The following is a 25733-nucleotide window of genomic DNA, read 5'->3' on the forward strand; positions in this document are numbered from 1 at the left end:
AATTAAACAGTTTAGCATGCAAGAAAGATGTAGCAGCAAACCAAAGCTAAATGACAAATTGTTTTATACACAGATACTGTTTTACAGTTTCCCTGACGACATTCCAAATCTCACTCCACCTCAATGAGAACACTTTGTTCTTGTGTGTAATCATTGGCACTGGCAGGGAGGCTGCTGTGGTTATGAAATGCAGCCAAACATTTCAGGGAATGCACCACTGAGGTATAAAGGCTGTAACACACTAGCTCTATTTTACATGGTTACTTTTACATGGCATTCTGATTCCCATGTGCAACAACTAACCAGTGAAACATTTATGATATAACAATTCTGAGAATTCTTCTTTGGTGGCTGATTGACTTGTCCCTTGGTCTTAAGAAACAAAAGACATAAGGGTGAGCAATAAATCAATGCAGACCTTGTTTCCCCAGGGCTATTCAACCACTTTGGGTGTAAAACACTCAAAGGCAATGAGCACTTGAAAGTCTGGAGCTGCGGACAGATTCTGGCCAGCAATTATCCTGTCTGCGTGCCTCCTAAACACCGCATACCAGATATGCTTGGGCCTCTTCAGAAACAGTCCCAGTTATGGAGACACAGATGCTAATGACAACATATTTTCAAAGCTGCAGAGACAGAGGGCCTCTGGCCATCACTTCTAAAACACATGCCACACAGCCTGCACCACCCACGCCACACAGACCTGTTATTGATGACCACTGACTGCTCTCCTCTTCACTAGAGTCAGGGTGACCGCCACATGCAACAAAGCAGTAATTTCAACTTCTAGGTATGTCTAGGTAACGTAACTTACTCATAACTGCTTTATAGTTGTCTTGTTAGTGAAGATAAACATTCTATTTTGTGTTCATATATTGACACATTCCCCCTGGTAGAGTGGTGCTGTCTAATATTTTGTGTTTCCTTTTTGGGCTGCTGCCCAGTAAAGAGCAGACTGACAAGCAACTGTCACATGGATTGATGTATCCAGCTGGTGAGCAAGAGGTGGGCTAAGAGACACAAGAGCAGGAGCAGTGCACATTAAATCTGATGGCCAAGATGAGAGGGGTGTGGCTGAGGCCCGAGCAGAAGGTTTGAAGGTGATCAAAAGATGAGGTAAGATGGATAGAAGAAAAGGAGGGGTGGATCATAGAGGGGAAGGTGACAGGAAGTGACTCTACCTTGGATACCTTCAAGGTGACTCAGTGTGACAGAACATTCCCAAGGGTTTACTGCTGCAAAGAGGGATAGATGGGGGGGGAGGGGGAGAATTTCAAGGTGCAAAAGCTCTTTGCAGATGTCCAAATGTGCAGTAAATCACTCTGAGGACCTGAGGGTGCTCAAATGCTTTTTGACTGAATCTGTCTCCCAGCCCAGCGGCTCCAGAATGACTAAAACATTAACAGGAGGCTTCAGGGTAGCGGCAGCAGCCTACCCATCCCCCACTAGCGCCTGCACAATCCCAGGACTGTGCAAACATAAGGACAAACCAAAATGGCCTCCATTCAGATGTTGTCCAAATGCACGTTTTGTTTGAAACCAAGAGAATGCTTAACTGGAAGATAGGCTTGTACACAAACTATCTATTTAGCCGTGTGTCCCCATTCCCATGAGTCATAAAGTTGCCCCTGGCATTTGAGTAAAGAGGTCTGTGTGTCGAGTTACAGGTGTTCTTTTTAACACGATTGCTCGAAGAGAAAAAAAAAAGAAAAAAAAAAAAAAAGGTTTATGACTTTTCTTCTATGGCGGGCTGAGGAAACAGAAGTGACATTGGGCTTAAAAAAAACAAGTTTAAACCTAGGATGTAATCACCTTTATAGCACAATAACAAAAACCTACACATAGTGCTATGCTACCATACCTCTGCAATCAACATACTTTTGTGCAAACACCCGCTGAGCAAAAGCAACAAACCTTTAATCCCTCCGACAGCTAAAGGGCTGAGAGGGAGGAAACAAATTACTTGTGAATGAAAACAAATAGCAATATTTTATTTTATTATGTTCTATCATAAAACACATAAAGAAGCATTACAATAAATATTACTAAAAAATGGAAGGCGCTTCCAAAGCTTCTTCATTAGCGGCCTAGAATCATTACTTGATTTTACTTTCTTTGGTTTAGACTAAAAGGTGGAAAAAACAAAACCATTTGCTGAATGTTCAGATAGAAGTTTAGTGCGGCACCATTATTCAAATGTGCAATAACATTAATGTATCTATTTCTTATTGCTCATAAATGGGCTGTGTAGTGAAATGAGTAGTAGTGAAATGAATGAAATTCTTTCAACAGTTTTATGGGTACAAAATTACAACTCCACATTTTGAATTCATTGAACTGTAACTGCGAAGCTTACTTTGGACAGTGAATAAATGTTCTTTTTATGTTTGCAGTTTAAACTTTTTGAATGCTTTAACATGAATGTGTTATAGTCTTAGCATTTTTTTCCATTGTCCTATAGATATATGGATAAGATCATCTTCACTCTATCCCTCACTTTGCCTCCTCTGACCTCCAAATGGAAAATGACTGACATGATTTAATGCTAATGAAAAGAACATTAATAGGGGATATAAACCAGTGAGTGCTTATAATTACAGCCGAGCTTCACAGAACTATACCCAAGACTCAAAATTATTCACATACATTTAGTAGTACTAATCTCAACATTAATTCATCTAACATTACACAGATATGCTTAATTTGCAACTTGCTTTAAATGTCTTCTGATAGAAGGACAGAAACAGCAATATTGTGACAAAGGGAGAAATGGAGATCTGCAGAGGCAGGACTGTCTGTGGCCTCTGCTACCTTGATGTGTGTGCTCAACTGCCCCCTGGCAGACGCAACTGTCACTGCACAATCATTTCCTCAGAGAGGGAAAACCACTCCCTACAGCAGAATACCCTAGAAAAATGGTCCTTTGTCTTACAAATTTGTCATATTCACCCTTTAATTTCTTGCCATCTGCATGTTATGCCATCTGAAGATGGGTTTATGAAAATTAAAGGCACTGCAATTGTCTTGAGGATCCAGGAAGGATGTAAGGAATCATACCATCTGAAACTCCCAGAGTTTTATCAGAGGTAGTCTTTAAACACATTAGTCAACAGCTCCTGAATACAAGCACAGGATACATAATAGTACTCAAGGCTTTGCAAAAGTGCATTTTCCAGTGAAGGGTCGGGTCTTGGCAGCCTATGTATCAAAAACTACATATTCAAACTAGCTGCAACCTAGACAAATCAAACTGAGACAATAATGATGAATTTCCTGGTCTCAGGCATTGTGCAATAAAACAATAAGGTGATACATTGCCATCCAGTTGAGATCAGAGCCCATCCTTTTCATTCAGATTTTCAACAATGTACATGCTCACCAGTTTTTGGCTGATGATTAGTTACAAAGATTATAGATGTTTTTCAACCTCAGCCAGGAATCAATGTGTATAAACTGTAAATGGGGGGAAAGAACATGTTCACAACTTTAGCCTTAAAGCAGCCACACCCGTAGATTTCATGTGTGAAAAACATGCCAAACAAATGATCAACAAATATAATGCGAAGTACAAGCATGGTAAAGGGCACATGACTAAATGGCTGAACGCCTGGCGCCTGGCTGTTCTTGAAAATTAACCACACAGAGGGTGGAAGCGCTTAAACGCAGTTGAAGTGTATATCTTTGTGACAGGCCATTTTACATAAAGCCTGCCTGTTCACTGGTACACTAGCTGGAATGCAGTAAGGTTAGATGTGTTGTTAAACTACCCTCTGTCACAAACACACGCTGTGTGACTGAACTGCAGAGTAGCTCACCAAAACTGACGCTGTGGGAATGGATACTGCATTACAGTACCTCAGTCTAACTAAGGGTGGCAGCACAGCCCCTGACACAAGACTTGGCTAACTGATCACTGCCAGAGAGCTTCTTTAATATCTGAACATAAACCACCAAGACCACAGAGAACCACTTGGTAGTGACTAACTTTGGTGAATGGAGCCAGCGCTGTCACAGTCCTACGCAAACATAATAACTTCACTGACTCATCAGAACTATTAGCTCTATATAGACAATCAATACTCCACTTTATCCTTGTCACCATTTTAAAGTGAGAAATCTGGCACTGACACTTTTCACTCCTTAAGGACTGCTTTGTGCTCAGTAACACCTTCCCCTAATAAATGAACAGGGGCAGAACATACTAGAAGGGCCACTGCAGATGAACATGCATCACTGCGTCCATTTCGCATTGCTTAAAGTCTGCTCTGTGCAGGATGACATCACTCAACCAAGATCACTGGAGCAGAACCAGAGCCTGTAAGGCTATTCAAATTAATTAACAAATGACCTTACATTAAAGGGGGAGTCACAGATCAGACAATGAAGGCATTTATCAAGAGGCAAGGGTACTCTCACATGATGCCTTTATAACTTATCTATGCTACAAGCCCACACTCCCCGTCTCAAAACACACACTGTTTTATACATAAGTTAATACAAAAAAACTAGCTATAGGGTAAAGCATAATTTACTTTAGTCTCACAGCCATTTCAATGAAGACGCGCCTTGTATTAAAATGCCTTTGGATATAAAAGCATCACTGGTTGTTTTTCTATTTGGGGAGGAAGATTCCACAATAAAGAAGCAACCAGGATTCCTGTCACAGGGCTGTCTGATAAAGTGTGAAATAAGCTGCAGCCCAGATGGTATTTCCTTTTATTTCAAGAACAGACTATATCTGAACCATCTCAGAGAGACAAGTCAATCTCAAGGGGATAAATCCCTGGTAGGCAACAAAAAGCAGATCAATAAAGAAAGCATGTAAACAAACCACAGTAGAAATGAAGTTGAGATGGATGGAGAGTGGAATAGTGAGGGTGACCAGCAGTGTTTCAAATAAAGCACATGGCCAAGGACTGAAAGAAGAATAAAGGGCAGAAAGCCAGGGGGCCGTCAGGGTGAGGAGCAGTGGGAGTGCAAATGAGGAGAACGAGATGCACGGTCATGAAGGAGAAAAAGGAACAGAGAAAGGGGGAGAGCGCACGTGAGGGAGATGGGGGAAGCGAGAAAATGAGGGAGAGAGAAAAACGGTAGTGTAGAAGTGATTTATGCTAGTTGTATAATTTTCTACAACGCTGCCACCCCCCACCCCCCTCTCCCCTACGGCTCTCCTTTCCTCCTCAATATCCAACCCTCCCACCAGGGTGTGCTCCTCCTCACTGTCACACCAAGAAACAGTCCCTGGCCACACCAGGCAGTGATTAAGATTCTGCCGTGATGCGACTGCAGCACTTCGCAAATGGAAGACTGGACATAATTTCCCTAAAATGCTGTTTTTTATCACCTATTTCCCCTTCATCAGCTTGCCGCACACGATTGATAGCTGATGGCACCTCTGACAACTTAACGTTTTTATGGCTAGATTTATGGGCTATCTGCTCCTCTCCTTTTACAGCTCAAACTCTGTAAAAATGCTTATTTCTCAGATAAGGAGAGGGAGGGTGTGTGTCTATGTGTATGGAATGGTATCACACCCAGCTAAATGTATGTATGAGAGAGAAGGGCCCACCTCACTGCATTGCAGTCCAGATCAGTACTAGGCTTCCAGGGCTTTATAGTGAGTCAGACAGAAATTACCTCTGCACAGCACCATAGATTAAATAATGTCTCACTTCTTAGATAGCATAACTCCTTAGCAGCAAACAGATGCCATCATCCTCTTTCTAGGAAATAATAAACAACCCTAAAAACAAAAAGGACAGTCTTCTCAATGTATGAAATGTGTGTTTTCATTCACAGACAGTTCCCTTCCTGTTATCCGACCATAAAGGCATAATTTAATTAATTGTTTTTTTTAATATTGACGCAAAAGATACACATAATATTGTAAGGGATCAAGAATACTGTCACTATATCCAACATGAGAAGCTCATAAACATATTTGTCCTCTTTCCTTTATAGAAAGGTTCATGCATGTAAGGATGCCTGCTGTATGACGATGGTAAAGATATAGCATGAGAGCTCATTATCTCTCTCAGGTTAAGACAAGTTTAGCTAAGCTAGTTTAAGTTAGGGGAGCTTTGATGGCACCCGTGTACAAACTGCCTTGTTGTTATTTGTGTGCGTGCTCCAGTGTGTGTGTCTGTACAAGTTGATGCAAATACAAGGTTTTCGGTGTACTGGGGGGCGGATGGACCCACCGGGCTGCAGTGGAAGTGTGGCCACTGCAGGTTCCCCTCCCTGGTCAGATTTACTGCCGGTAAGGGCTCCCAGTTAGCCTTCTCCTCTCCTCCACTGATGAGCCTGGCAGATCCCAGACAGACGCCCCGGGGGACTGGACTGTGACAGGGATTGGGGGAGGGGTGCGCACACACAGAGATACAGAGAGAGACAGAGACAGACAGACAGAGAGAGAGAGAGAGAGAGAGACAGACACAGAGAGACAGAGAGACAGAGAGACAGAGAGAGAGAGAGAGACAGAGAGAGAGACAGAGAGAGAGACAGAGAGACAGAGAGAGAGACAGAGAGAGACTGATGAGATCAGTGATTCATAGACCCCTAGGAGGACACACCCTGGAATGGGGTAATACCACACATGTTTTAACTGGGCTGGCCCATAATTCATTAGGGTTACCAAGGCTGCAAGGAGCACCTTAGGAGAGAGGCCCCAGAAATCATCTCTGCGTGTTGTTAGATGCAGCCAATATAAGGGTGGGATTAATATTCAAGGCTCTAGTGCACCTCGCCTTTAGTGGAGAAGACCAATCTGTTGAGTAGAGAAAACCCAGCACATCTGATGTCTGCAAATTTCCACATCAAGTCACAGGTTGTTCTGAATTTTCCACAACCCTTTTCCCCCCCTGGATACTGTCTATGCATCTGAGGGTGTCAGTGGAAATTTTATGACACAAAATATGTAACTGGAAAAAAGTGCAGCTCCAATGTGCTTAAATACAGCCATCCTCCCAGTGCAATAAACCCAGTATGGTGCTAACCTCTTCCAGAATAAAAAAAAAAAAAAAGTTTTATGTTGCAAGTATCATTGTGCCTTATGCTGCATTAAATATACTAATGACTGTGCACTATATGACAAAGCCGGCAGGTCCTTACTACCAACAAGAAGAGAATTACACACCATTATCTTTGTTTATAGAAAGGTCTTCTAATAAAGCCGCCTTAGTAAATCATCTCTCTTCTCAAATTTAAAGCTACATCACCATATCTCAGGACTAGCTACTTCTAGATAACCCACAGATACATGCTGAATTTGGAAAGACTGCCTTCAAATAATATGGTCCCTATTAATGGAATAAATTAAGGCTACAAAGGATTTAAAAACTTGAATGTCTTATCCCACTGTGGGATTTCAACTTTTAATATTACAAGTCTGTGATTGCTTCTGATGCTGTTGCCATGTGTCTTCTCTCTATGCTTATTTCTTCTGCTGTACTCAGGTCTTTCTTACAAAAAAATATCTCAGATTACCTGATTAAGTAAAAGATTATATACATGAGTGAATAATACCAAAATCCATGAACACATTATAGTAAAGTTTGTTGTACCTCAACTAAATTTAGAGTGTGTGTCCAAGACACTGTACTTCCACACCACTCATTGGAAGCCTTTTCCCACGAGGCTAAACTCAGCCCTGACTGGAGAGCTTATTTGCTCTGATTATTCCCCGTAATTGTTGTTGCTTGCTCTGTCTTGAGTTTTATAGGGGTGCAATGAACAGGTATGGTTTGATTGTGGCTTTAGAAAGCGAACACAGCTCATGTTTCAATTAAATCAGGCACATTTCTGTATCACGCTTTGGTTAACCAAGTCATAGTCCTCATTTCCATTTTCCAGAAGCAAGGCAGGATTGTGCACAGTAGAGCAGAGGATGATGATAGTGAACAAGGCCCTTACAGACTTACTCAGCACCTGGGAGGTCCTGTATGACTATACTACACTGAGGTTTATCATCACCTTGTTTCCGAACACAGCACCAGCCTGTTGACATCATACTGTGAAATTCTGGACATATGTGAAGTATTGAAACAAATACAGAGCTACCAGGTATGAACATGACCTCAATGTAGTAAAAACCGTTCATCATCTAAATACAATTTAATAGAAGCCTATTAATCACATAATGTAAAACATGGTCTCTTCTAAAAGGCCACAAACTGGGTTATCCATTGAAAAATGGTCTCTTTCTGATTAAGCAATCACACTGCAAGCATAGGTTGCCCAGTTTTCATAAATCACTTCAAACATACATGGCATTTGATTAGAACCCATTAGCAATGAGCAACAGAGTGTGTATGATGTGCATGTGGGGAGGTATGTGCATGTGTCTCATCTCACATTTTCCATGGTTTGCTCTGTAGGATGTTCCTCATTAGTGTGAATATTAAGGCGAAGAAAAATGTAAAAGGAATTTGGAAGAGCTTTTTAAAAAGGGGCCATTTCATCAGAATCGTTATTTTTTTGCGGTTCTCTGAAGGCTCGTAACCGGCGGTCTATGAAGGGAGACATGCCGCAGTGGGGCTTAATTTAAAACCAGAAAGGTCACTGTGCTAAGAAAGGTCCTCCGCTCAGCCAAAAATATAAAATGTGGAGGAGAAAGAGAAAGCAGTGGGGGAGGAGGAGTGGGCCAAGAAAGAGGGCAGAATGAAAGGAGATCAGACGATGCCGATTGGGAAGGGGGGACCCAGGCGGGAGGAAACACGTTCAAGTAATTTGGAAAGACAGTGTTATGGAAGGGAGTACAAAAATGGAAAAACACTGAGGAAAGAGGGAAAACTGAGAGGGTATAATGAACTGAGCTGCAATTGAACTGGAACAGGGCTAGCATCAAAACAGATGCAAGAGGTTTTTTTGTTTACTTTAATAGTGTTTTTGCAAGTCATTTGTTATAATGGCCGACAATTTCAGGGAAAAGCACTGCATCCATACACAGTGAAGGATCGCCAATCTGTCCAACAATCTGTGTTGGCAGAAACGCAACCCTCCCCAAGCCTTTGCTGAATTAGGCTCCCCGTGCTTGGTAGTGGACCAGAGTGCTAATGGTCAAATGGGAAATTAGCTTTGCCATATGCAACTCAGCACAGAATAGGTAACAACATTTTTCCCCAGATCAGTCTGTTTTGAAGTGATGGTAACACTTTATTTGGCTGAAGAATGCATGTCATGTGTTGGACTTGGCCTCGTTAATGGTAAACCGCTCAGCAATGAAACTACCCTCCCCCAACTGTTCCTTAAAATTCCACAAACTAACATCCCTGTTTTCAATCACTTGTTTATCTATCAGCTCGCTTTAATTGTCTGCTGGGTTTTTGATTGCACCACATTACATAAAAGCGCACAGGAGCCTCATGGCAGCAGCATGACAGCCTCTGATCTAAAGCCTCACGCTTTGCACAGATAAGACGGGTTCAAATTTAATGTTGCTAGCACACCGAGACGCACCGGGCTCACTTGTAAAACAGAATGCCCCCTTTGCTTGTAAACGCAGCAGCCCAAGAGGAGGAAAGAGATGGGGGTTGGGCCCGGCTAAGGTGGGGGCGAATTAAAAGGAGGAGAGGAATTCCACTTGTCCAACTCCTGCAATCCATCCAGTGGATCAATTTCTTCACTCAAATTCCCAATCCATTCCCCATCTCTTTTAAAAACTAATACCCAATTCCAATCACAACTGCAGTAAAGCATATCTTGTAAAAGGTCATACTGTGACCTCAGAGTTCTCTAAATTGGATGCTGGTTGGCCCACTTTCCTCTGAAATACTGCACAGCCTGCACACAATCACACCACCAGTGGGACCTGCATCCAGCCCATCAGAAGGTGTTCATTTTGATGTGAAGTATCACAGCACACAGAGTTTAACAAGATATTGGTTGTCTGTGTTGAGGGAAACAGAAACCAGAACTCAAACCTAAACTAGAGCATGGGGGCCCAGGAATGAGTTTGGGATAGGTGTAATTGTGTGTGCGTGTGTGTGCTCGCCATAGGCAGTATGCCGGCATATAGTGGAGCATCTCTCCTGCAGCCAGCCAAGGGAACTGATCAGATGGACGATCAAACACTAATCATTCCCTCACGGCCCATACCGAGTAAAGCTGTCATTAATTTTGCGGAATTACATCAAATCTGAGACATTCTTTATGTGGCCCACGGCCTGTAGACAGTTATACGACAGGGACTGCTGCGCTAAGCAGATGGGGCAGCTTGGCCGTGCATACTAAATACCACCGTCCCCCATTTCTCCATCTCCGCCCTCCCAACACTCTGCCCTCCTTTCCAGGCACTCTGCTCCCTCTTTCTTTGTTTTCTACCCTTCTAATGCCTTTCCTTGACGGTGTGGTTATGCAGCCCTCACTGATTACATCACTCACCCCACAGTGATGGGTGTAATTTAACTCCAAAACGCTTTTAGTGCTTAAAATAATACTACATCCTTCCTAGAAAGAAACTTGTATCTCTAAAAGCTCTATTCCCACACACAGGACACATCACACATTAATTTAGTATGATGAGAAAATAAATTGTTTACTGAAATAAATCTTTAATGTTTGTCTCTTGGATGCTGACATCTCTAATGGCTTACTTGCCTATACACAACAGAAGGTCATAATCCCATTTGAGGTTTCCTTGGCAACTGATTACTGCTGAAGGCAAGTTACAATTTATGACTAGTGACACATACCTGCCATTCCCTTTGAATGAGACATGTGGTAAGCTATATTCAGACAGACCACCTCAGGTAATAAAACTGCAGTAGCACTCAGGGGCTATACCATTTTCTTATATTGAGAGGAATTCCAAGCCAGGCTGCTAGAAATCAGCAGACGACAGGGATTACGTTTGTGTGGAATAGTTCTAGAAACGATAAATAAATAGCATGCAGAGGCCAGAACAGTTGATAGTGGGCGTTTTTTTTCCTACATAATTCTTAAATCTGTTTATTTTAGTCCAGTTTATACTTCCAAAAGAAATAAGAATAAATTCATATGTTGTGTGTGTGACTGCGACATACATGTGCATGTGTTGGGGGTAGGGGGTAAGGGGGGGGGGGGTTATGACAGACAGAGGAGCCATAAGAGTAGGCAGCCAGGTCAAGATCAAGCAGTTTCACGACAACCCACGTTCAGTCTAGTGTCTATTAGGGTGAAGCCTCGCATTCCTACTGCACAGCCATCTTTTAACTTCACACAACAGTGAGGCTTCAAAGTCAAGGCTACCTGAGGTCTGTCATACTGTTTTCTGAAATAATAGTACCACAACACCCCAAACAATTAGCAAAACAGGTACAAAGCCAGTAGGCCTTCAAGAGGTTAAGATTCATTTATAAAGAGGTCTTGCATGTACATACATGTCTGGCTTTTCACTTTAGTTAATTGAAATCATGATAAAAAACAAAGCTGAAGCAAGACACCCATTGTGAATATTGTGGAAGCTAGAAGCAAATAAATCAAATTAAGGAACTTGAACATTGTTTATATTTTTACTTCCAAACATCCTAGCATAAAAACACACATGTAAACATTTGCTTCTGAGTAAGCAAGCCAATTTAATTATCCAGCTGCATAGAGAGCCACTTCTTCCAGCACCACTTTGCTCACACAGGCACACTATTAATCCACTTAAACACAATTTATAGGGTCTCAACATCGACTGTCCGTCGGCATAAAATTACATGAAGCGTCCTTATAGTGTCTTCAACAGACTAAATTAGCCAAACTGGACTTACTAATTGAGGAGGAGTAAAGTACTGTGTGACTGGATTGACTCGTCAATGAGCAGAGATAAATAAGCAGGCTATGGGAAGAACATCAATAACTATAATAATATGGGATGAGCATTATTTAAGATGCAGTTCCTGAGGCATGATCTTAAATCTTAAACACTGGCTTTAATTTCCACTTCTATGATCTGGGTTTTTTGCTTTCTTGTGGTCGCAAGCAGCCAAGTGCCTCGTCCAGAGTGTCTGGCAATGGAGATTTTCCCTTAATCATCAGTTTTAAATGTATTTTATTTAAGAAGTCACAATTAGGCATTTTGGCCCAAACAAAGTATTTAACAAGGTTACTGTAATACACTCCCAGTCAGTGATTTTACAGTGGTATTGTCATCGACCTACTCATACAGTCATACACTTTGCTGTACTGTTGTAATACTTGCTAAACCTTAATTGCACCAAGCTTAATTAAGCATTAAATAAGTTTCTTAATATTATCTAGCAATTATTTAATTTAAATTTATTTTATCTAATGTCTCTCCTGTCCTACATTATGGAAAAAGCCACAAAAATGTGCACTAAGCAGGCAAAGGCAATGGGACAGTCTCAGGAGGCTAAAACGCATGCACTGTGTGTTGTGGAGGGTTTAGAGATATGGTTTGCATCTGACAACCAGAAAGCAAAGCATTTGGGTTTTCAAGATGGTATACTGCCATCTGCTGTCAGACGCTGTAACATCATCATGCTGCTTCACTAATAACTCGACATGTTAATGGGGCACAGTCTGAGATAAGAAGCATCGCTCAAACAAATTGCCAAAAAAGGGCGGGTTCCAAAAAATAGAATTAATGGGTTTTAATAAAAATAGAATCACCCATCAAATCAACATCGATTGACTATGTACAGATAACTGAGTAAAGTCGGGAGACATGATTCAACCTGTTTATATACAGTCTATGGATTCAACTGATTAACACAATTTCAAACAAAAATTATATAAATGTTGTGCAGGTCGCAGAGAACCTATAATATTTGAATGTAATTTAAATTAAATAGCCTTCATAGTGTACAGTCTACCATCCAGGTGCAGGGGAAACGATGAAGCCTATGAGATGAAAAGCAAATGAGGAAAAAAAAAATTAAAAATTCACAACTCTCCCCACTTTGCACACATCCGTTTCGCTGCAGCGAGTTGTTTTCTTCACCGCACACAAGATATACTAATTCCCATTGGTCCCAACTGAAATTAGTGTTAAAAACTCTGTCGGACAACCAATGGCCCTCTGTGCTTTCACATCCGATGAAAAAAGTAACGGCGGCCGATGAGAAGCATCATGTTACATCCAGCGCGACCTCCGCTGTTCTGCTTGAGAGCTTGGGGATTGTAGTTTAAAGTACTGCCTTTCAGCGTCGCTTCATCGACGTGGTGAACAACAGCTCCCATAATTCCGCCGTGGACGTGAAGCTGTCATGCTTGTGTTGTGCTTTGTTTTTTGTTATTGTTTCGGGTTAGTGGAGCAACGGAGCCTGAGGAGCAACGCGCAGCACCGCATCGCTCATGTGTTCGCTGTTTTCTCACGGATTGTGAGTCCTGTATCTGACAGAGTTACGGCTCGTTTAGACTATTTAGAGAGAAGAGAGGGCGATAAAAAAGGTAAGGAGGACGTCAGAGACGGTCGAAAGACAATGTGCGCAGATGCTTTTCGTAGTTAACAAAGCCTGTTATTGTCTCGTTTGGCGTGCACGCGCAGCACACAACAGATTGGACATTGATAATTACCGAGTACATGTTCAAATCTACCTTTAATGGCTCTGATTACAAGGTCTGTCTTGCTTAGCTCGCATCGACGTGCATGAGACACTGTTTTCTCGACATGTGCTACTGTTGGGCCTCAAGCCTCGTGCTGTGTAATGTGAACCCCCCCTGAAAGCTGCTGTAGATTTTCCTCACTGATCTATGGTTTTCGACGGCATCTGCAAAATGTCCTGCAGTAGAAAGGTTTCCTCCCTTATTCCTCAGTTTAGAAGGATGCTTTACTAAAATAGAAACCTCTACTCCCCTATAATTATATTGGATTATGACTGTACCACAGGAAAAAGTATGGAGAAGTCATCCGGAAGTGCAGCGTTTGTACAATAGGGCTTTTACAGTTATCTAAGTGTTGCACACATTGTCATATTAGTCTTTTGATAGTCATCGAATTTCTGCCACAAGTGTGTACATCCAGCAACATATGGCTTATAGTGGAGTCACACAATGCTAAATGAATAAATAATGCTTTCTGTAAACCATATGTGTCTCCAAGTTGTGTGGTTAACTGCAGGCAGGAATTCCTTAAAACTCACCTTGAGTGTATTTGCTAGCCCCATACATGCTGGAGGCCCCAGACACCTTGTACTGCATGCTCACACGTGATGGGGTACAATAGCAAACATGTTGACTATGACTGAAATAGCCCCAGTGACAAACATGCAATATGTCATGTTGCTCAAAGGCCACGCTGTCACTGAGGTTTAGTTCTGGTGTCATCTCCTCAAGTGTGCACTCAGTCAGGATATCTTCTTTCACTGAATAAATATTCACAGACTGCTGGCCCCGTCCTGTTTGTTCTTCAGTGTTCACCTCTTACCTATTTCACAATTAGCTCATCTAACCGTGTCATGTCACTTTCTACCTTGAATCTGTAGTACATAACCTAAAAACAACTACTGTTGTCAACTCAAGTTTGAACATTGTGGGGTGTTTTTTTCCCCCTATAGGTGCAAAATAGCCTGTCGTTGTTCTGCGTTGCTATGGAAAAGCCCTGGCGAGTGGAGTTCAGAAACGTGGGCTGCAGTTACTTTCCTCAGAGCAGAGTCGATTGCCACTACACACTGAGCTCACAGCACAACTGGGCCAGTAATGACTGGATAGGGCTCTTTAAGGTATCGTTAACCAGATGTCAGTCACAGAAATGAAGGGTATAGGTATTAAGCTTCAAGGTAACAGTGTGTGCATGTTTCTGTTTTTCCTAAGGTGGGATGGTCATCAGTGAAGGATTACCACACGTTTGTTTGGGCACTGGCCCCAGCTGACTATCAAGAGGGCACGGATGTCAACTGCTGTGTGCACTTCCAGGGTACTCTTGCTGTTGTTTTCTAACTGTGTTTTATTCCCCATAGTTAGCCAGAATCTATACTAGTACAGTGCTTACATCCACACATAAAACCTTCAGCAGGAGATTGATGTTTCTGTAAATTGAATTGGTCTGTTGTATACAAAAGCCTGGCTGGTAGTGACTGGAGGAAAATGTTATTTCTATCTTATAAGAGCATTTCTACAGTTGTAAAAGTGAAAATATCCTGTGCAGAAGACAAATGTACCTTTTAGCTTGGTCTCTAACAAAGACATAGTCTCTGCCATTGTCTGAATGAATTTCTGTGCAGGAGGTTGAGAAATGAGGATGACAAAGACTGGCTCAAAGCCTGCTCTGACTACTACAGCTGAATACAGTGTTCACTCTGTCCTGTCCTACAAACTGATAAGCCTGATTCAGTCAGAGGGACAGGTGTGCAGCAGGTGGCATTAACCTCAGATTTAGTGATTTATGACTAACTTAAGCATACTTTCAGTGTCATTCTTCATTGGAAGGAGAGCAGAGGAAGGAAAGTCTTCCGATGGTTCCTTATCATAAGCGATGCAGTGATTTAAAAAGAAGGTTGCCTGGACCATGACCTAACTAATTTACAATACAGCTCATAAACTTTGCTGAATGTCATCTTTGTTTTCTATCTGGCCACTTTACTCTGCATATGATGTGAAACAGAAATACCAAGTAAATCATTCTAAACATGAAGCTATAGCCTGTGTGGGAGAAGGGTAATATTAGGTTGTCTTACTTTATGGGCTGGATGAAGTCACGGACTGTGGGTGCCTGCTCGCTGCTCCAAGTTATCATCATCAGTTTCTCTGTGTTTTGTTAAGAGTGGATAAAAATGAAACAAGCGGGTCAATAATGTGGGGAAATTGGCAAATATGGTTAAACTAGTCAATGCATTAGAAGTCCATTGCAAGGTTATACTAATAGCACAGCTATCCTTAGTCAAGAAACCAGTTACGTATGACGTTAGCCATGGTAAATATGTTATGGCCCAATCACTCTACTGAACAGACAGAGAAAAGTCAATATTTTCATCTAATCTACAGTAACGTTAACATATCAACTAAGCATATCTCACAAAATGTGAGCATTTGTTTGAGCACCACAGGTGCTCTTAAAGCAGCTCACGTTACGTGGCTCTGCTTTGAGAGGCATCTCCAAAGTCAGTCAACACCTGTCAAGAGTTAGCTAGCTACAGGAACCGTTTGAGTGACACTTATTAAGTATTTTACCGGAAGAAAACGGGAACTCACTCGAAGCAAATCGGACTTCTCCACGATATCAGGATGGTGTAAAGTAACAAAACCTCAGCCTAGGGAGCAAGCGCAATTTCCATTAAACGACACGGTAAAATCCAAGATAGTGTGCAACGCCATTTCTTTTTTCATTCGCTCACCTGCGCTGAACGACCAAGTGCTGCCACTGGTGGTCGGAAGCTGTATTGCGAATCCAAAATTCCATTTTTAAATATAATTTGTATATTTTATTTGTAAATGTTATGTTTTATGCATTACAATAATACAGCCATACAAATGTAAAATAAATTCAGAAATTCTTTAAATGATTATACTGTATAGCCTCAACAGGCCTTCCAAAATACTGTCATGCTGTATCAGTAAGATTTCTAGTAATCTTAAAAGGCAATTAGCTCTTCTAAAGGTAATTTACATAAATGACCTAAAATGCATTTAGGTTCCAGCTTGTTCTTGTTCATAGCTCTATTGGGTAGCCATTTCAAAAACAAAAGTTAGCAATTTTGAAACACATTATTCTTAATAGCAAATTCATTTTGACACATGACACATCTTTTTTTTCTACTGCTTTTTAGCCTCCTACCTACCCAAGCCCACCTCCCAAGAGTATGAATTTGTATATATCGATGCTAAGGGGGAAGTGGCCTCCCGCAGCTCGAAATTCACTTTCTGCGCACCGAAGCCACTTGAGGATCTGGTGACCCTTGAGGAGGAGCCCCATGGAGAGGAAGGAAGCACAGACATGTTGCTGGTAGTGCCCAGGGCTGAACTGCTGCAGGTGAGCATAATAAATGCAGAATAGATTGACTAGATAAGGTAGTAAAGGACAGCATGTTTTCAATTTTGAAACACGAACGCATGTTGATACAAAAGCAATTATGATTCCCCATCTGCTTGAATGCTTCCTCCTGTCTCTTCTCAGAGTCGACTGCAGGAATGTCTGCGAGAGCGCGCTGAACTGTTGCAGGTGCAGGAGGCGGCAAACAGGCAGAGGGGGGAAGAGAAGGAGGCATACAAGAGGGCAAGGGAGGCCTGGGACAGACGACGCAAAGATCTAGAAAGTGATATCGCCAGGCTGCAGGAAGAGCTGAGGCAGAGTCGAGAGAAAATCGAGGAGATGGAGAGGATGCAGAAGGTGGGCTAAACATTTACCTGACGCTTTTATCCAAAGCAACTTACAATGGCTATATATGTCAGCTGTCGCACGCATCTGGAGCAACTAGGGGTTAAGTGTCTTGCTCAGGGACACACCAGTAGATGTGTCACAGTAGGGAACTGAACCCGTGTCTCTCATACCAAAGGCATGTGTCTCATCCAATGCGCCATCACCAGGCAAATGACAGGGGCAAGATCATTTGATTAGGACCAAATTGTCTGTTACCATTTCTTTACTTTTCTCTGTATCTGTGCCTTTATTCTCTGACAAAAAACTATTATTAAATTATTATTATTATTAAAAATATTAGCAATTCAATGAAATGTCTGGGTTGTTATATTAAAATGTTAAATGTAAAATATTTTCATATGGTTAGACTGTGACTGTATCATGAATAAATTAAAATTACTCATAAAAATGTAAAATGCCTCTGGTCTGTTAGGAGGAGCAGGCTTTGGGAGAATCACTAGCCAAGGAGAAAAGTACTTTATTAGATGCGAAGGAGGCGAGCAAAGTGCGAATCAAAGAGCTGGAGGAGGATATGAAAACCCTGACACAGAGAACTGTGGAAAGAGAGACAGAGTTGGAAAGGTATGAGATTTTCTTTTTTTCTCTTTGTCTCTTCTTATTTTCTTTTACTTTTATGTCAGATTGTGAGTAACTAAACCTGTGTGCGCAGGATGAAGGAAAGAGCAAAGAGGGCAGGTGCTCAGAGAAAAGAAGAGGAGAGTGAGAGAAAGAGCCTGCAGGTAATTATAATTCAGAACACGCTGTGTATCATAATAAAACCTAAGTCTTTGTTCTTTTCTTCTACATCTCCCTTTTCTCTTCCCATCTGTGTCATTTATTTCTGTCTTTTAGACCAAGCTGGAACAGACAGAGGGTGAACTCCGAAGTCTTTCTAAGGAGTTCCAGGGCCTGAGGAATTCGCTGGCCCAGAGAGACACAAGTGTCCTGCAGCTCCAAAGCACCATCACCACCCTTACCCAGAAACTCACCACTGCCCACAGGAAAGAGGTCAGACATTTCTTTGGAAATCAGAGGAGATGGAATTAAAAGAAAGGTGGAGAATAATATATTGATTAATAATAACGATGGACTCTGCAAATTTTCATTTTTAATCTCAGTTTCTAATTCAGGACCTCTCATCTCAAGTGGAGATGTATTTATACCTGACACCAGATTTTATTTGGGGCCAGCACGTGGTCTCAATTACTGGAGATGGAGTGCTGTTTTCTATTATACCTTGACTTTGTGCTTTAGATTTTGGCATTTCAAAGCTTTAAGTCAGTTCAGTTTAGTACTAGCTATTTTTCAGGACTGGCATTGTGTACCACTATCACCTGCAGTCACAGATCTGTAGGCAACCAACACATTCTTGTTCCTTTATTATGGCCAGGCGGAGAGCGAGGCAACACTGAAGGAGAAGCGGATTCTTTGGGAGCGTCTGAACGCGAGCGAGCGTGCTGCAGAGGGCTTGAAGAGTGATCTAAGTGCCATGGTAGCCCAGAGGGATCACGGGCAGGCCGAATTGCATCAGGCTCGCTTGCAAGCTGCCCAACTCACCCTTCAGCTTGCAGATTCCAGTCTGGCCCTAAGAGAGGGAAGAGCCCGTTGGGCCCAGGAGAGGCAGAATCTGCAACACACTGCTGAGGTGCTGTATAGCTGCAGAATGTAGTATCTGAAGTGGAGAAAAAGTTATATATTTTTGAGTAGAGTTTTGAGTATGCCATATGTCCCATTACTGCTGAGGTATGTTGTTAGCTGCCATGATGTGTCAAAATAGCATCTGATGATCAAGATGAAATGTTCCCATAACTCTTTAAGTGGCAAACAATGCATTTTTACACATGGTCCAGTGACTTCAACTGCCTGAGGTCAACATGTTGTATACTCACTAAGAGTGTGTGTGTGTGTGTGTGTCACAGAAGGATCATGAGCGTCTGGAGAAACTCAGTGCAGAGATGCAGAGGATAGAGGAGAGGCTGCAGGAGGAGAGGATGGAGAGAGTGAAGCTGGAGGTTGAGCTTGGGAGAGAAAAGGATTGCAACCGGGTGAGAAAGACAACTAAGAACTGCAGTCAGTGTTTCTTGTTATAGGGGTCATTTTGTGAGTTCACTTACGTGTGTTTGCAGTAACTAAAACCACATTTAAATGATCATTTATTACAAGTATAAAGACTGGGAACAGGGGGAAGCAGTAAGCCTTGCTCTGTCCAGAGTTTTAAAAACCCTCTTAAGCTCATTAATAAAACTGTTGTATCTCGTTTATTTAATCCGTACACCAAGAGAACAGTAAAAATGACAAAACGTGGTTTTACAGGGATCTGAGTGGTGGAAATATATCTTGGTCAGGCACAGTGACTTCCTGGAGTCTTGTAGTCACCGTGATTGCTTTGAGTCTTGCTAAGCTATGCTAATTGCCTGCTGGCTCTGACTTTACATTTGCCCTACAGCAGTATTCTCTGCAAGGAAGGAAATAAGCACATTTCCAAAAATGTCAAGCTATTCCTCTAACTTCACTGAGATTTACTCTGTATACGACACAGTTGTCATTTTTAAGTCATAGTGTCTGTCAGATGGTTCTGACATGTCCTGTTGTCCTCTGATATCTGGCCTGCAGGTTCAGCTGAGTGAAACCCGCAGGGAGCTCCAGGAGCTGAAGGCCAGCCTGAGGGTCGCCCAAAAAGAGAAGGAGCAGCTACTTGCAGAGAAACAGGTCAGAAACACTGTTTGATTAGTCACGAGGGAAAACTTGAATCTGTGCTGACAGAAAGTTTGTCCAAAAAAGGGGAAAACTGTTCTGAGATTGGGATATCCTTGTGAAAACACTGCGTGTATGGATTGATACCAACTTTTTGCTCTGTTTATTATCAGATGATAAGGTTTCAAGTCTAATGAACGGCTTTAATGGATTAACAAGTAAATCGTAACAGGTTTTTCTCCACAGCTCACAACTGCAGTGCTTTACTCATTATAGCTTTAAATTGAGTTTAGTTACAGTTTGTGCCACTCTCAAGTTCGAATGCGATTATGAATTTCTAAAGGCTCTGCATTAATGATATATTCATATCCTAAAGCTGACTGATGTAATATATACACAAGTACACAGGGACTGTGAATGCCGCAGGTGTTGGGAATCTTCTGTCTGTTGTTGTCTTCTTAGTTGTTATTGTGCAATATAAATTGTTTATGGTGCAATATAAATCAGTGGATTTCAGGGCAGGCAGTGTTGCTGCTGTTAAAGTGCCTGCAGAGTTTTTGTTGGCTAACCACCATCACATTTGCCCGCTACTGGCAGAGATGGTCAATGTTTTAAAAATCAGTGTCCAGCATAATTTTGTGTATTTGCTGTGTAACCATTTTATGTGGCTTGAAGAAGTCGGACATAATGAGGGTTATGAGGGTAATGGCTGCTGAAGCCGTGATGAAAGTCCAGCCCTGGTGTGTGATATGATGGCTGTATTTTCCACTACAGGAGTTGATGGAGTACATCTGTCAGCTGGAGCAGAAGATGGGAACAGTGGCCAGTGCCAAGTGGAGTGTTGCCCCGATTGCCTCTACAGGTGAATGGAGCCACACATTAATCTACTATATGCCCTGCAGATGTGAACAATAAAAGTGTTAACTATCATTCAACAGCAACACTAAATATTGTTTAGAATGGCCTGTGTCGTGGGTGACAGGAGCCGTGCTCTGAGGAAAAGTGACCACTTTTTCTTTGCCAATGTTTATATCTTGCAGGGCGGCCTGGCAGTGCATTATCTGACTCCGAGGACGAGAACCCAGTGGCTTTGCAGCCCCTCCGCCCACCAAGACCTCTGGGACACTACAGCCTGTGTGAGCAGGGCGAGCCTGACTCCATGCTCCTTGCCACCCCTCCTCCCTCCCCCAGGGAGGCGGAGAGGAGCGCAGTGGTCATCAACCAGCCAGCCCCGCTCTCCTCGCCCCACCAGGCCGGCTCTGACACTCTGGCGCACAGCTCTGATTCGGTGAGACGCGCTATCTGAGCCATTCACCATCGTATAATTAAGTGCAATACTGAAAATGAGCTATGTCCTAATGCTGATAGCCATGCACACCATTTAAACATGGGCAGTGGGTCGTTTGATATAGACATTATCTCCGAGAAGCAATTAGGCTGCTAGTCTGCAAGTTATTAGACTGTAATAGCTGCTGGACAGACAAGTGTTAAGTCTCTGTGTGTGTGTGTTTCTCTCTGGTGTTAAGGAGGAGGAATCTGATCCACTTCAGTGTGGAAGGCACAGCTCTGGAGAGGAAACAGCCCTTTTGCTATCTGAGCACACGGACACTGTTCTCAGGTACCTCCTCCCGCCTAAAACACAAATGATCATACATAGAATACACAAATACACACAAAGGAGGAGGGCAGTGTACTTATATCCGAGACACTTAAGTAGTTCAAAATGTTACTTATTATTAACTACTATTATTAACTATTATTATTAAATACTGTACGTATTTGCAGTGAATGTTCTAAAATGTCAAAGGTAAAAGGTGTCACTTTGAGGAGAAGTTCCCTTCACCAGTGATGGAAAGTAAACAAGTAGCTAAATTTGTTCAGTTTGGAGGTAGTTCTCCTTTACTCAAGTGTTTCCATTTTATGCTACTTTAGACCTCTGCTCAGCTAAATTTCAGACGGAATGTTATAGATGTCCTGTAGTTGTCTATGAGCTGTTCTCCTCTAAATAGTTTCATCTAAATAACCTCTCAAAGCGTGAAAGAAGTGTCCAATATTCTACAAAAACAGCCAAGATTAGTCCAACACATGAATACAAAGTTGTTTAGCAGAATTGTTTCCACCCTTCTTTTTCTACCCCATTAATCATCTCACAACCCCTCAGGTTTATCTTGTGACCCTTTAGAGGTGGTATGACCCTTGGGTTGGAAACCACTGGACCAAACTACTTAAGTTCACAACTAATTAAAACTAGCTCCACCTCACGCTACAACAGTATAATGCTATTTTACATTGTTGCATCAGTATGAACAGTATCATATAGATATAATTTTGTTTGTTGTTATAGATATAAGTTTGCTGACAATACTGTCATTTACTTATAATGCAGGTAGTATTTTGGTGGTACTTTTAGTTAAGTAAAGGATGTAAGTACTTTTCCACCGCTTTCCTACTTTCACAGTGTTAATTTGTTGTTACATTAACACATGGAAGTGTTGCAAGTCATACAGTTATTTCATATACTGCTGATGTTGTTGGATGAAAATAATGTGAATGGACATGGACACGCTAACTGCCTTGCCTTGAAAATATATTGTGGGATTTAGGTAAGAATGTATTCCTCTTAATGAAGGGAAAGGCAAGTGACTATAAGACAATCACCACAAATAGAGCACAGTTGAAGATTTAATGTTCAGAAATGGAGATTAACATTACTGACTGCATATTAAAAATGAAAATTTCTTTGAGGCCAAACAAGCCAACACATTTCTTCCTGTCATGCTGGCTGGTTTTAAACTCCAGCAATGCGTCATATTTTATGAGCTCATGACTTGATTTGTGCGTACAACCTTACTCTGCAAAGTAATTTGGGAACACAGCAGCCAGATAAATGTAGTGGAGTAAAATGTATCATATTTCTCCCTTAAATGTATAAAAGTAAAAGCCGAATGTATGTCAAAATGGTAGAATGAAGTAAATGTAGTTTAAAATTGTACAAAAGGAAAGAAAGTATCTGAGAAACAACTACTTAGTTACTTTGCACCTCTGGTCTCACACAGAAATGGTTTCACATTCAAAGCTTGCTAATGCACGCAGGCACATTATTTATGGTGACAGGGCGAGTATGGCTGGAAGATGGAAGTTTTGAATATGTGGTCGTAAAAGAAGTTGAGTCAGGGTGAGGCGGGGGAGACCGCGTGAGACAGAGCTGGGGTGAGGGAGGGGCGAGATGGGAGGACAAGGGGACAGATAAGTTGACAGCAAGCTGTAGCAATGATTTACCTGAGGGGTGTATGGCAGTCACGGGCCAATTTTCAGCATCATTAAAGCCCTCTCTCTCCCACTCACCCGCTCCTTCAGTCTAACCTCCTCTTTCAGTCAGAATGTGTGTTTCTTTCACTTTTTCACACACGCGCACTCTGCTTTGTGTCCTCCTCCAGTGATCTGGCCGACACCTCGCTATGGTAACCAGTGGACATCCAGCCACAGCCACGGCGAGTGATCAAAAAGCGTAGAAGGGGGACTTCCTTGGAGTTAATGTGGTTCCACATTACTTCCACTAACAAGCACACATACAGCTCACTCACTACACAGACAATATGTTAATATGCAATTCACATCGTATCTGCCGTGAACCTTGGTTTTTCTCTCCTAGACTGTTGTTATTGCCCTCTCTGTTTTGTAGTTAGGAATGACATAATGCTTGTGGTGGCAGGTCAACACCGTGTTTATGACTGACATAAGACTGTTGCACAGTTTTAGGCACGGGCTCTGGCGTTTGAGAGTTCGCAGGCTGTAGCGGAATGATTTCTGTTGAATCATTGCTACGTCGAGAGCTTTACGATGGATGTTATGTCGTTTTTATGACATTTGTGATTAGGAGTCATGACAGGCACTGTAATTATGATGTTTTGTGCAGGCCGGGCTCCACTGGAAATCATGGCAAAACTCTCTTCCAGCTTTAAATTCTCCACAGCAGCTTTGAACGCTATTCATGGCAGCATAAAGTAAATGATACAGCTTCATGCTAGAATTATATTGCAGCAATGTAGGTCTATGACATCATATTTCTCCTCCGTTTACTCAGAGCTAAGATTTGATATGCACTTTCTTGTATGCATTAGCAGCTGACTGTTGTCGTGCAGATGCAGTTAAGGAAATTTAGCGATGCAGAGGCGCTCTAAGATGGAAAAGCATTTGAAATAGTGTTTATTAACCAGATTGTTTTTAAAGTCTACTAAGATGCAACTTTCTACTTCAGTAACTTCAAATCATCATTATTATAAAATTAATGCTCATAAGCTTTTTCACTGTAGATCAGCTACAGTCTTTACGTGTTGATGGTCCTGAATTTTATGTTTCTTAATTATTGAAATTAAATGCTAATTTACTAGCTGGTCATTTTGGATATTTAGTGTCGGTCTTTGTTACGGTTTGTATTGTACAGAAATCTTATCTCACATCCATGCAATTCTAAATTTGTGCCTAAAATAATGAGAGAAGAAAGAAAATCATCTTTATAGATCCTGACATCACGACATCCCCAAGCCCAGTGGCAATATACTGCTTAATAAAAATTGCTGCCTACCTTTTAATCAATACTGTATGCATTTTTCATGATTTTCTATTTATAATTAACTTGAGTTATTCTGCAATGAAAGTATATTCAGGTTTAGTTTGAAATAGGCGTTTGTTTTTCACACAACTGTTTGTGCAATGTGTAACAGGATTTTCCATGCTTGGCTAAGAAGATTTGCTAGACACTTGATGCTTGATTTTATCTGCTGTATTTGCACCCTATTTTTACTATAGAAGAGTTTTTAGATGAAGTTGATATACGGATACTTAATGTGTCAGTTGTGTCCTTTCATCATTATCTTAATCATTACCATTGTGTGCTGTGTTTATGCATATTTTATCTACACTTTTTGTTTTTATCTTCTGTCTTCAAATACTCACTGTATTAAGATTTGACATATATGAGTTATATTGTTGCGAGATGTTGGTGCTAATGAAAGGGAATGATACCAGCATGTTGAGTTTAAGGTAGAAAGAAATTGATTTGAATGTTTAAAGCGTTTCAGCAAGAACAGGATTATTGAAGTAGTTATGAAAGAAGTTAATGTCTGTCCAACCTGTCGTTTACCTTGTGTCACTAGGTATTCTGGTGTTGCAGTACATGTTGAGTATATAGAAGTTTGAATATTTTGAAGAGTCTGGTATTCTTTCCCAGAAGACAGCGCACTACATGTATTCTCCGTAGTCTTTGTTTGTGGTTGTAATCTGACTTTATGTCTTAGGGAAGTTTTTTTTTTTTGTCGTTCCACTGAGAGCTCTAATACGAGTACCCCTCGTCAGGACACTTTCTCCTATTGCAATAAAGCTCCAGTGGTTATGGTTTGTTTTGAAGTTTTGTGTGTGAAGGTTATCCCACATGTACACCGCCGTGTATTTTCTTATCGCTCATGTAACAGGGTTTGGGTGGGGTTCTGTATAATAAAATGGTTTATGTATCCATTATTGGGTCTAATGTGTCTTTTTCTGGCCAAAGATCATAGCAATATTTTGATCCTCACATGCCATTTCACTGGTAATTAACTGTGCCATTTCTTTTCACACAGCTATATAACCTATATTCCCTTTTGGCTCGTTGCCTATTTCAGGTGCATTTCTCATTCAGGATTTTCTCTCACAGTCTACCCCTCGGGCCTGACCTCCTCATCATCTTCATCCTTGTGACTGCTCACACCTCCGGCAGTCT

The 25733-nt window shown here is 41.6% G+C and overlaps 2 protein-coding genes across 4 annotated transcripts in view; one reads left to right on the forward strand and one right to left on the reverse strand.

Annotated features, from left to right (window-relative positions):
* Positions 1-16497, reverse strand: part of hoxc11a (homeobox C11a) — an 84493-nt gene extending 67996 nt beyond the window's left edge. For 2 of the 3 annotated variants that reach the window (XR_005444825.1, XR_005444824.1), the window contains exons 1-2: positions 16117-16497; positions 15603-15672 (exon numbers count right to left, since the gene is read on the reverse strand). The gene's annotated coding sequence lies outside the window, so the exon portion shown is untranslated. Of the gene's footprint in view, positions 1-5288; positions 6340-15602; positions 15673-16116 lie in introns of those variants that run through there. The other variant, XR_005444826.1, reaches the window with a different exon arrangement.
* calcoco1a (calcium binding and coiled-coil domain 1a) lies at positions 13199-25492 on the forward strand. Its single transcript, XM_038722539.1, has 15 exons — positions 13199-13377; positions 14484-14648; positions 14740-14842; positions 16692-16894; positions 17039-17251; positions 17715-17863; positions 17952-18021; positions 18134-18289; positions 18672-18926; positions 19201-19326; positions 19895-19990; positions 20750-20837; positions 21016-21263; positions 21502-21593; positions 23413-25492. Exons 2-15 carry the CDS (start codon positions 14517-14519, stop codon positions 23438-23440), a joined length of 1959 nt encoding a protein of 652 aa, XP_038578467.1. The 5' UTR covers positions 13199-13377; positions 14484-14516; the 3' UTR covers positions 23441-25492.
* The last annotated feature ends 241 nt before the right edge of the window (positions 25493-25733 follow it).

This window comes from Micropterus salmoides, unplaced genomic scaffold (genome assembly GCF_014851395.1).
Source record: "Micropterus salmoides isolate LMB-PRFRI ecotype aquatic unplaced genomic scaffold, ASM1485139v1 Ms_hic_scaffold_16, whole genome shotgun sequence".
Classification (NCBI taxonomy): domain Eukaryota; kingdom Metazoa; phylum Chordata; class Actinopteri; order Centrarchiformes; family Centrarchidae; genus Micropterus; species Micropterus salmoides.

What these genes read in the sequence shown, in the direction of transcription:
- calcoco1a (XM_038722539.1), top strand. Translation starts at nt 14,517, where the DNA reads ATGGAAAAGCCCTGGCGAGTGGAGTTCAGAAACGTGGGCTGCAGTTAC. An exon ending in AGATGGAGAGGATGCAGAAG is followed by an intron (nt 17,252 to 17,714) that starts GTGGGCTAAACA and finishes CTGGTCTGTTAG; the next exon opens with GAGGAGCAGGCTTTGGGAGA. An exon ending in AGCTACTTGCAGAGAAACAG is followed by an intron (nt 19,991 to 20,749) that starts GTCAGAAACACT and finishes TTTCCACTACAG; the next exon opens with GAGTTGATGGAGTACATCTG.